The sequence below is a fragment of the Lepisosteus oculatus genome, chromosome 3 (assembly GCF_040954835.1).
Source record: "Lepisosteus oculatus isolate fLepOcu1 chromosome 3, fLepOcu1.hap2, whole genome shotgun sequence".
In the NCBI taxonomy this organism is placed as follows: domain Eukaryota; kingdom Metazoa; phylum Chordata; class Actinopteri; order Semionotiformes; family Lepisosteidae; genus Lepisosteus; species Lepisosteus oculatus.
In genome coordinates this window covers 55,888,867-55,900,951 of record NC_090698.1, presented here as the reverse complement: position 1 = coordinate 55,900,951, position 12,085 = coordinate 55,888,867, and the positions used below count along the sequence as shown (strand labels likewise).

Sequence of the window (12,085 nt, the reverse complement as noted above, 5' to 3'; positions counted from 1 at the left end):
ACTTGCATGCATCAATAGGTTATTACACTGAACAGTACTTGTTTATAAATGACATTTTCAGAATTTCTTGAAGGCTGATTCAGACTTTGGAGTGGGTTGCCAACACTTATGCCTCAGCAGATAACTACCAGTGTCATTAGAAGTAATAAGGATCCACCCATTCCATATTTCCTGAAGTTCAGCGCCATATTTTACTGTGATTAACAAATAATACTCGGCTACTACATTTCCCATCATTCACAGTTTCCCAGAGGTGACTTTACAGTACTGTGAATTTTGTCATCTCGCACATTTAGGTAAGACAAAGATTTTTTCATAGAATAATAATATTATTTCATTGCATTTAGAAATTCTAAGTGCTATGTTGTTGTGTTAATATCTAAGAAAGCCCTGTATATAAATAAATCGATTATTTATCCAGATAATGCAACCGAGATTACAGATCTTCAGGTTTTCTTAAATAGCCTTACGTATTTATGGACTGTGATCTATAGATTTTTTTAAATAATGAAAGTACATACTCTTTGGGTATATTGATCGTGTTTAGGTACAGTACCTTCAGAAACTGGCTCTGTTTCTTGTATTAACCTTTACAAATTCTGATATATAATCCACTGCAGGAAGTCATGTCTCATGACATCATAAAATTTGTAAACTTTGTTCTAAAAAAATAGTATGAGCTCGGAAATAATTTTAAAATAGAATGGAAATCTTTTTGGCGCTGAAGAATAAATGTTTAAATGTAAAAAACGGGTTCATGATTTAGATATGTCGCAAGATTTACAGACTTTTAAATTGTTCAGACTATTACTAGTCATTCTGGATCTTGTTTAAAGCCATTACGGCAGTTGTCCCTCTGTAAAAAAACGTTTACTTCCATGGAAAAAGAGATAAAAAAGTTTTACTTTAAGTACTATAAGTGGCTGCTCAGCAAATTTTACATAGCGTATTCGTATCTTAAAATGTAAAAGATCCATTGCCCAAGTACAGGTCTTTAAATGATTGCACGTCATCAAGAAGCGACTACTTTTACATGTAAACTGGACTTTGAAAGTGTTGTGAGTTTTCAGCAAGAGACATCACGAAATGAAACGCATTGAAAATATAGACAAACTTCAGTGGTGTAAATGAAGCAGATATTGAAATAATTTTCACAATCGTATATTCTTCTTAGATCATATTGTTAGGAGTACCGTACAAATGTATTATTATATATTCTAATTATTATTGTTGTTGTTAACATTGTAGCTATGATCTTTTAAAGAATGTTGTTTTAAAGAATGTTATTGGATTGTACTTCTTAAATTAGTCATGCATTTTAATATTTATTATATCCACAATCTACAGTGTGTTCTTGTGGAACACTGATGTACAATGTTATCAGATGAATATGATTCACTTTACATTGGCAGATCAATAGACTGAACAACACAATGGCTGGTAATCACGCGAGCTCAAAGGAGGAAATGGTTGCACAGTTTCTTGATTCTGCTGCCAGAGGAGATGTTGCCAGAGTTTCTGCGATGATTTCACATTCAAGCTCCCTGTTAAACGAGAGTGGGGATAATGGCTGGACTGCGTTAATGCTTGCTGCTCGGAATGGACATTTTGAGGTGGCGAAAACTCTCCTTGAAAAAGGGTAAATTAGCCTAATCACAGACATTTCGTATTAATTTGATTTGCTCAGTTTCTCTAACAAAAATTTTCATTTTAAATTCTCAAATAAGTCATTTTTTAAACGTATTGTAATGTTGTGTTATTTACATTAATGCAGTCCCAAAACATTACATGGAGGTGAATGCTATTTATTTTGTTGTTGTCAAACACAGGACTACTTTAATATAGTTGTTTTAATTAATTACACAGCCCAATAAATAAAACCAGGTACAGACATGTTTATATACTGTATATGCATGTATAGAGACAGTATTTACTTATTTTGAAAATAGGGGGAAAAGAACTTTGTATGTTCTACCACAATATATTTTTGGATGTATGACAATAATTAATGTGTGATGTTATTTTTCCTGTCAAATTTAATATGCTGAATATTCTATGATTTTAACATAGATTTCCAGCAGATTTAACCAAATCACTTTTAATGTGATTTTTTAAGAACATTATTTTGAAAATAATTCATCTGAAACCCATCTGAAACCCCGTGCCAGCTAAAGTCCATGTGACTTTGGATCATACTCAAGTGAAAATAAAATGCTGCTTTTAAGAACTCATATGCTATGTACAAGACTAAAGTATCAGTCAAGGTGTTTAAGTGTTGAAACTTTTTTTCTTCCTATAGGTGCGACAAATCTTTAATAAATAAAGCTGGTCAAACCTCACTCGATATTGCCATATTTTGGGGACATAAGCATATCGTTCAATTACTGGATAACGCTAAAAGTGGCGGTAAACATTGGTTTCTTTCCAGTATCACTGATGAGCATGAAAACTATTTCGGCAGAGCATTGCTGAACAGACTAAGTGAGAAGAGGACAGACAGCAAGTGGCTAAAGTCCAAGCAGTGCTGCCCGAGCACTGTGTATATCCTCTTCTCAAATTTAAATCCACTAGTTACTTCAAGAGAAGATGAAGCGGTTTCCAACAAGCCAGCTATTAGACTTTGTAGGCTGGGGCTGGAGTCTGTAAAAGGACTACTCTCTCTACCAGGCACAACTTTGATTTTCCTTGGCGTTGAGAAGCAAAAACAAATTACTTCCCCGTCTACTCTAAAAGATGGTGATGACCCAGTTGCCTGGTTTGCCCTCAGCGTAGATGACGTTCCCATCAAACAAATCAGACAGCAGCACGTAAACTCTTACTATCTTCAACCACCTATGCCTGGACTTTTAAAGCTAAATGAGGAGGAAGCTGGTGAGTAAAGTACCGGTCATAACAGGAGCAAATATGTCCAATATTTTTATTAAGACTTGGTTTCTTTGCTTTTCTCACATTTTCTTCAGAATTTGGAAGATTTTGTGCATTGTAGGAAAATGTAGCCATTTCTTAGTTGTCTGGTCAGACTACCTTCATTTATGGGATAATTATTTCATCTGTAAAAGTGATATTATTTTCCGTAACAGATGGATGTGTTGTTATCACGTTTGCTATGATGAAAAATAATTATTTATATCTACATCTTACAAAGATGTTACAAAGATATTGCACACTATACTGAAAACAATCGTTTTTACAGTGTGTTAGTACAGTATGTACTGTAGATGAGGTAATTAAGGAGGAGACAAGGCTATTGGCGTTCTGTTCAGAGTAAAGACCAACTGTTCTTTCTGTGTTGTGTTCAGAGGAAAGGAGCAGAGAGGCAGAGAGCTATGTAAAGCAAAGAGAGAAAGACCACTTTTTTGTGTGGTAGGAGGGAGAATATGCACTGTTTATATTGGTTAGTGAGGGAACAGGCTGTATTGCATTGCACAGATGGAGAAAAAGCAAAGGTTCTTAATTTGTTGGAAATGGGGGTGGGTGATATATTTTGTTATTCTATTAAGTTTATAGATGATACCTTTGCTATTATTGTTTTTTAAGCTTTGACAATACAGTTGGACAGCTGTAACATCATTATACAGTAGCCTGTTTGATCTGAACGGACAGTTCAGATAATTCAGTCAATTCACTAGATTAACATACAGTAGGCAGCTGTCTCTTTGAGAATTGAGTGTACAAAAAGTCTGATACTGAAATATCAATGTGGAATGGTAAAAATATAATGTACTTTGTTCCCAGGGGTTGTTGCACAAGCTAGATCAGTTCTTGCTTGGCACGGCCGCTATAGCTTTTGTCCAACGTGTGGAAGTAAAACAAGGGAAGACGAAGGTGGCTACAAAAGGACCTGCCTGAATGAGGACTGCGAAAGTCTCCGAGGCATCCACAATACCTCTTACCCTCGAGTTGGTGAGAGCTGCTTTACAAGCAGTAAAACCTGGTTTCTAGTTATCATGTTTTCACTGATCATCCCACAAGCATCAATCTCGTATTCTTTTTTCAGTAATGAGGTCCTTGCAGGCCTGAAATAAAACATGGCCTTCTTTGGTACTATCAGTGTCTTTTGGTACTATCAGTGTTTGTCTATTACTTGATGTAAAAAAAGATACTTGTGTTTCAAATTCCTTAACAGTGGTTAGCATTGCAGTGCAGGGGGTTCAGTTCTGGACCTAGAGTGTTGTCTGCATGGAGGTTCTACAGTATATTCTCCCTTTGTTTGCATGTGTTTACTTCAGGTGCTCCAGTTTCTTCTCAGAGTCCATGATTGGCTCCCGCAAAAATTGGCCCTGGTGTGAGTGTGGTGTCTGTGTTTGTGTGTGCCCTGTGATGGACTGGCATCCGGTCCAGGGTGTATTCTCCCTTGTTCCTGTTGCTTGCCAGCTCCACTGTGACCCTGTATTGGATAAAGTGGTTAGAAAATGGATGGAATTTCCTTGTGGTCTGTTTGTGCACAAATTGGATCACTTTCATTTACTTTTTCTTTGATTTTAGATCCCGTTGTTATCATGTTGGTTGTTCATCCAGATGAAAATCAGTGCCTTTTGGGCAGAAAAAGAGTATTTCCGCCTGGAATGTTCTCATGTCTTGCAGGATTCATTGAGCCAGGTATTTCTTACTCTTTAGCAATTAATTGCAAATTTACTTGCACATGGGCTACTCTTTCGTTTTGTTGTCTGTGTTGTCAAGTCTTCGGAGTAACCAAAGAGTGAGATGTATAGCAGGTTTGTTTGAAAATCACCACAGAAGTATTCACAAATAATGCTGGTTTTTTTTTTCCTTTTAACAGGGGAGACTATTGAGGATGCAGTAAGAAGAGAGGTAGAGGAGGAGAGTGGAGTCAAAGTTGGTCCAGTGCGTTATGTTTCTTGTCAGCCTTGGCCAATGCCCTCCTCTCTAATGATTGGATGCCTGGCTTCTGCAATATCAACAGAAATTAAAGTTGACCAAAATGAAATAGAGGAGGCTCGCTGGTTTACACGACAACAGGTAAGAAACAAGAATTCTTTAATGCTTGAAATGTTTTTACACACACATGTAACACACACAGGTAGCTGAATGACTTTATTTCCAATTTTATTTCACTGATATTTCATGAAGTGGAGTGGCAGCCTGTAATGTGTTTATGTGCTGTACTATATAAACAAGCAATGTCAACGTAAGCAATGAAGAGACTTAAGGAAGCATTTTTATTTTTAATCCAGGCTTTTTTTTCTTCTAAATTTAATAATGTAATGTGCTCTCATTTTGACATTACCTTTAAAGTACATGGCATTTCTAGTTAATTTGAGATCAGCTAGTTAAGAGCTTTCCCCAAGTTGGAAGTCAGATTATTTCCTAGGTGCTTTCAATGTCTATTGCACATTTCTTTAAAACGACCAGAATATGGTTATAGTGTTATTCTTTTTTCCAGGTTGTAGACGTTCTTCTGAAAGGTAACCAGCCATCTTTCTCTATGCCACCTAGACAAGCCATTGCACATCAGCTGATAAGGCACTGGATTGGTGTGAATGCTAACCTCTGACCTTCACAAAGGTCACAATGCTTAGTTTTAGATACGAATGACTCTAATTGTGCTCCTGGTTGTAGGCTGTGAATGTCACAGTACTTCTGTGTCAGGACAAAAAAACAGAAGTAGAAATGTAGTTGTTTAAAAAAAGCTTCTTAAGCTCATAGCAAAAGTCTGGGTGAACTGATGTATACACTGTAAAATGAAAGACTTAAAAATTTAAGTTTAGTTCATTAAGGTTCCAAATATTTTATGTTTAATGTTAATTTCTTCTAAACGTCAAAGCACTGCTTAATTAATGTGCTATAGAAATTACAGAAATGTTTAAAAATTGTACAGTTCCAGAATATGGATAATGGCAAATTAAACAAATTGTAAATAAATGAAAGTCTTCTGTGTCCTGCTTTGAAATGTTGATTGACTTCATTATGTTTTAATTGTATTAAATTTTAACTGTTTTAAGTTCTCATTAAGAGTATGGTGTGATAAATTATAAATGGGAAAATCTTTATGTCAGTAATTTTTTTTTTTTACTGAAATGAACAGATGGTTCATTAACAGCTTTAAAACTGGTCGATTTTTAGTACAAAATGTAGCTTGTGCCCAGTGAGTTCTGTTTGAAAGACATTGTGCATTGTACATTACATTATATTTTAACTTTGCATTTCCTTTCTGCTATACTATCCGCAAAGTGGACAAAATGTTATTACACTTACAGCAAGCAGAGCACAGCAACCTCTTGTTGTTGTTAAATTAGGATTGCCTCACTTGACTATAGGATTTAATGTCACATGAGAGACAGGTGGCTCTGTGGCTAAGGATCTGCGCCTGTGGCTGGAAGGTTGCCAGTTCAAATCCCGCAGCCAGCAGAGGAATCCTACTCTGTTGGGCCCCTGAGCAAGGCTCTAACCCCAACTGCTCCAGGGGCGCCGTACAATGGCTGACCCTGCGCTCTGACCCCAGCCTCTCCCTGTCTGTGTGTCTCATGGAGAGCAAGCTGGGGTATGCGAAAAGACAAATGCGAGAAATTGTATGGGGTTAATAAAGTGATGTTAAAGAACCTGGTGTAATATACTGTGCAGGAGTGTTATGAGAGACTAAATCGTTTTTCAGGTTTGAGATTTTATGTATAAGTAATGTTTAATTTAATTATAAACCAACCATATTATGATGCATAAGAGGAAAGCTGATGTCTTGTCAATAATCTTAAACACAAGGTCTCAACATCTTGGGAGCACAAAGCTGTTTACAGTCTTCCACTGGTGAGAAGACATTTGTTCACTTAAATAATCCAAACTTCAAACTAATCCAAACTAAAATGAGAGGTAGGTATGCCAGCAGGTACTGTACTGTACGTATGCCAGCCAGGTGATTTAGGTTGAACAGATTTGTCTTGCCTCAGCTGCTGAGGTTTGTCATATGTAAAGAGTCTCTTCTCAGTCGGGTGTTGTGATTAAGTCTGATACACCTTCCAAAGCAGATACAGCGAGGTAAATGTAAATTAAGAAAACATATTTTTTAAAGTCGTTGTAAGAACATACTCAAAGAAGGATAACTCCTTCAAACTGATTTATATTTGAATCCTAACTTGGAAATCCTAGTGTGTAGTAAAGATGATTAATGCAAATAGCTCCAATCCCGTGGGACTTACTATGAGCTTACTGGGACTTGTTCACATACTTGTTCACATATACCTTTCATCAGCATTTGTAAATGCAACTTCTGAAAAGATGTACCCTGATGGGCAGCAGTCTCTTTGAAAACAGTTTTTATATTCTATGTTTTGAAAAACAATACATTCTTGAAAAGGACAAAATAATTGAATACCTTGTGGTCAACAAATTATGCGTTCATGAATTTAATGGGTTTTAATCTTATCCATATCTATTGGGAAGGTAAAGAATATTCAATGTTTTTGTCTATAGTTTCTTTACATTTAATGGCCACAGTGCATCTAGATATACTGTATACCCCTTTTTTACTTTAAGACAGAGCAACATGGTTCTTCTTATGTATACTGTAACTATCTTGGTTTGTTAACGGTAGGTAGAGCATCACCCATAGTTCATGGGATTATGCCTAATAATCAGCTTCAAGGCTTTAGAACAAAAATAGCATCACTAAGAAGTGGAGCAGACCTAGAGAGACAAACAATACTGATTCTCCTTTGTAACAGATACTTCACGACTTATTTTCAACTTCGTGGTCCTTTTGTAGTTAACAAGCAGTGTCTGGGAGCGTTGTTGATGGTAAGATTGCAATTTCTTCAGTGTACTTTCTATTAGCATTATTTCTGTGCACTGATAATATAAAGGCTTGTAGCTACAGTACATTTACATCTAGCACAGAAGAATGTTATGCTTGTGTACAATATATAGTCAGCTTTACAATTAACATATAAAAGCCTAATTTTCTCGAGTTGCTTTGTGTTTTTATACTACAACTAAAATACATATTATCAACTATTGTGTTCACATACACCAAAAACATAAAAAATAATATTTTCCTATTAGTATTTTGTAGTATTTGCGGTTGACTGCTGTCATATAGACTATAGACTTTTTTCTTCAGTGCTATTTGCTATATGGAGCTTGTTTGTTATTAACAGTCACAGGGCCTGCTGGAATAGTCAGGGTTCCTGAACAGTTTATTTAAATATGCTGGGTTTACTGAAAGCCAGAAACAATGACAATGAGCTGTTTTTTAAATAGTTTGTACAGGTGGTAATAGAATCCTAGAGATTTTTGAAATGTGATAGGAGATGCTGATTTAAATATCATGAATCTTTTTAGTCAAATTGTCACCTTTATACTGCATGTGATAAATATTTTCTTTACAGGTTATTTTAAAATAACAACATACACTAGTTTTTACTTTTTTAAATAGTGTTTTAAATGTTTGCAAAGATAACAGATAACACTTAAATATATTGTAATTGTACATTAAAGTCTGTGAAAAATAATTTCAAGAATCAAAATTAGTATAAACAACATTTTTGTTAACAAATATAGAGGAATCTCTATAAATAATTAAATACTGAGGAAATGTTTTAGTTCCTTGGTATAAGATCCAGAATTATTCAGTAAGTGGGAAAATTGTTGTAGAGACAGATTGCAGACACAATTAACAAGTAAAAAAACATGGAGTTACCTCTAAGGAAACCTTAAGGAAGCCCTTAATGTTCTCCATGACTCGTGAAAGATGCATTTCACACTTTTTTCCAATATGTCTGTTTTATGGTTATACTTTTGAAATTGAAGAAATCTTCTGAAGTCATATATTTATATTTATTATTTTGAATAATAAATAATAAATATTTTATGATTTTCTAAGACAAGGACATTAATTCATTTTGAGATAAAAAAATGCTAGTTGGAAAAGTCTTTGATGGTTTCAAATGCAGGAAAGAACTGCAGCAATAGGGTTTTCGCTAAGTAGATCTTAATAGCAAATAATTCACCAAACAGTTTTTTTCAAAAGGAGAAGTACTGTACAGTATGTGTTTTTCATGTGTTTTGCATGTAAAACAGTGTGGGTGTAAAAAAACATCTATCTGTACATCTGAAGCAAGTATGACTGTTGATGAAAGCTGCCATGTTTCAATTCAATTAGTACAACAGTTCTTAAGAAGAAGATTTTGAAAGATTTTTTGTACAAATGTGCAGGTCAGGCCACTGTCTTAGTTGATGCTGAACAACAGTGTTTGTCACAGATTAGTTGCTTATCTTTTTCCTGGATACTGGCCATGTTTGAAGTTGCACAGCTGTCTAGTCTTCAGTAAGGTCCGGAACTCTGGGGAAGAAAAAGAGAAATACTTATAGTTACAATATGGTGTGCTATGCTGGGAAGCCTAGTAGTAGACTAGTAGTGGATTCTGATTGTTTATAGTATATTTAAGACTATTTTATGGGTTTAAGCTTGATACTGTACATCATTCAAAGGAAAATTACGTACATGTTCTATTTTGAATCAGGTGACCATTTTAGAAATTATTCTAAATCTACGAAAATCTACATGTGAATCCATGTACTGTAGGTGTGCTAAATACTATTGTTTCTACCTTAAGGGAGACAACCCTAAGCATGAAGAAAGCAGCTTCATAGCAGGAAAAGAGGAAGGCAGTTTTCTATCTTCTTCAGTATTTCTCTAAAGACTTTAAACCTTCTATTTAGTTTCATGAGCAGTGACGTGAACTGCAGATTTAATTTATATACAGTACACATATATTTTCATTTATTTTATGTCATCTTAGCTAATAAAAATAGAAATATAAATGACTGCTCATCATTCCGGAAATTTAATTTGAAAGGTTACATCTTTTAAAAATAGCACTTCTCCATCACTGACATTTTAGAAAAAAAAATGTTTAAGGGGTGAAGGCATCTTTGGCTGACATTTTGACTGTATTTGAGTCTACACAACCCAAGGGTATTTGATTTTTCTTAAAGGTTTTATTCCAAAATGACTTTGGCAAAATAAATGCTAAATTATGCTTGGCGTTATTTAGGTAATGCGCTAATTACAAATCAAAACAGATCAAGTGCATCCTACTGTGTCTTTTTAAAGATAAAAAACTTTAAAAAAGTTTTTTTTTTTGCTTTTGCTTTCCACCAAAATATAGAGCCAATAATCACTGTGATAATCTTACAGGGCTTTATGTTAATAGCATAAAAAATTCAGTTATTACACTCAATTTAATATGGATATATGAAATCAATTGATTTTTTTTCAATAATAGTACCAGGTAAACCAGGACAGATGTATACATGCATAATAAATATCTCCACTCCAGGTGCCAAACCTGCAATAAGACCTGTTTCCCATAATCTGTTGTAGAAATATTTCTAATGGCTATGCACTTAATGCATTATTATCGTCTATCGTTTCCAGTGTGCCAAGGGTACACAATCTATTGAGATCTTACAAAACACTGAACCATGTCAAAGTGAGGCTTTAGATAACAGATGACGAGATTCCACAGCCATCCCCATGGGTCAAAGCATCTTGATATTTGACGTCGATGAGGGTTATTGCATTAGCAGTGCAATATGGCCACCATTCACTCCATCCTTGGGGATTAAAGTAGCGGCACAATTCCAGTCTCATCCATTGATCTGTGAAGAGCACAGGCAATAAGCCAGTTAAGTGATGTGCCAAGCCAAAGGCACACTTTGGAGGGGAAAAAAGTACACGCATATTTTCAGCACGTGTTCACAAGACTAGCTGTCTACTGATAAAAGTAAAACCACCTTTCAGCCCATTAGCGGAGCTTAATTGTTTTGCACAGCAACGTTTAAACACCCTTGGATTTCATTATGGCGCTAAGAAGAACGTTTTACAAACTTAAAGGCTGTGCTAAAAAAAGAAGAGGACAGTGGCGGCACGAGGTGAAAAGGAGAGTTGCCAAGATGTATTTTTTACTAATTAAAGCTTAGGTTCAGCTGCTCTCTTGAAAACCACTTTTAATACTGGGTGGTATTTATATTAATTAATTTGCTGTATCATTGTAACAGAATTAATCACACACAAAAAATGTATTATGAATTATGGTTTTTCCTTTGAGCTTACAAAATAAGTCTTTTTAAACATGTAAGGTTTATCATATACTGTAAACTAAAATGAAGGTATGGGGAAGTGTGTATGTTTAATGCAACATTCCTCTTAAGGACTATGACTAACTATTCATCTTAAGGACTACGCAAGGACATTCACTTGAGTTTCTCGTGTCTAAAGAGGCAAATGCCAAATACTGTTATTTTATTACAGCATGCTGCAGTGGGTGAAGCTCAACAACAAAACAGGTCCTGCTTTCCATAAGTGGCAACTTGTAACAGAATCGGGCTGTTACCTTTCTGGTAAAAAGATAATATTGTACGCACTGCAGTTTTTTACAATCTATCACTTTTAAGTGGGCACACAAGCACAGTCATTGTGTGTGTCCTGTGATGGACTGGCATCCTGTGCAAAATGTATCCTACCTTGAGCCCATTCTCTGCCTGGTTTGGTTCTGGGTTACTGACTCAATGTATTGGACTACGTGGTTATTGAAAATAGCTGGTTCAACGTTTAGTTTCCGAATCAAAGAATCAACGTGAAAATGCTTATATGTAGGGATTTGCCCTTCTTGTTACAGTATGTTAATCCCTGGGTTCTGTGGCACAAACGACAATGAGCAAAAGAAGGAGGAGAAACAGCAAGAGAAGGAAAAGCTCCAGCAGTACAAAATGTGAGTGCTCTGTTTAAGATGGCTCTTAGCAGGACTCTGAGGTTAAGCCTTTAATGACTGTCTGAATCAGCATTCATTAAATGGAAGGGCACTGATTTGCGCACATGACACCCACACTGGCCCACAAGAAGCACCTCTAATGCTAAAGACGTGCTTGTAAAATTCCATCACGTGAACAATTTCAAGATTGCTAAGAATCTCAAAGCAGAACCTGTGAAATGCCTTAATTGATATTATCCTCTCTCTTCAAACAACAGTTGTACTGTTCAAGCAGTGTTATTATTCATATTGCATGTATGTGTGAAATAGGATCAATTTATTTTATTTTAATCTTTTCTCTAAAACTGTGGGTTAATTCA

The 12,085-nt window shown here is 35.4% G+C and overlaps 2 protein-coding genes across 2 annotated transcripts in view; both read left to right on the top strand.

The window, feature by feature from the left end:
• Nucleotides 1–214: 214 nt before the first annotated feature.
• Nucleotides 215–5,888, top strand: nudt12 (nudix (nucleoside diphosphate linked moiety X)-type motif 12). Its single transcript, XM_006626864.3, has 7 exons — nucleotides 215–296; nucleotides 1,413–1,639; nucleotides 2,300–2,871; nucleotides 3,736–3,903; nucleotides 4,486–4,599; nucleotides 4,781–4,980; nucleotides 5,405–5,888. Exons 2-7 carry the CDS (start codon nucleotides 1,434–1,436, stop codon nucleotides 5,513–5,515), a joined length of 1,371 nt encoding a protein of 456 aa, XP_006626927.2. The 5' UTR covers nucleotides 215–296; nucleotides 1,413–1,433; the 3' UTR covers nucleotides 5,516–5,888.
• A 60-nt stretch (nucleotides 5,889–5,948) lies between these two features.
• pdzph1 (PDZ and pleckstrin homology domains 1) overlaps nucleotides 5,949–12,085 on the top strand; it is a 23,002-nt gene continuing 16,865 nt past the window's right edge. Inside the window, exons 1-2 of the mRNA XM_015365983.2 lie at nucleotides 5,949–7,749; nucleotides 11,634–11,726. Coding sequence (XP_015221469.2) covers nucleotides 11,669–11,726 — 58 coding nt within the window. The 5' untranslated portion in view covers nucleotides 5,949–7,749; nucleotides 11,634–11,668. The remainder of the gene's footprint in view (nucleotides 7,750–11,633; nucleotides 11,727–12,085) is intronic.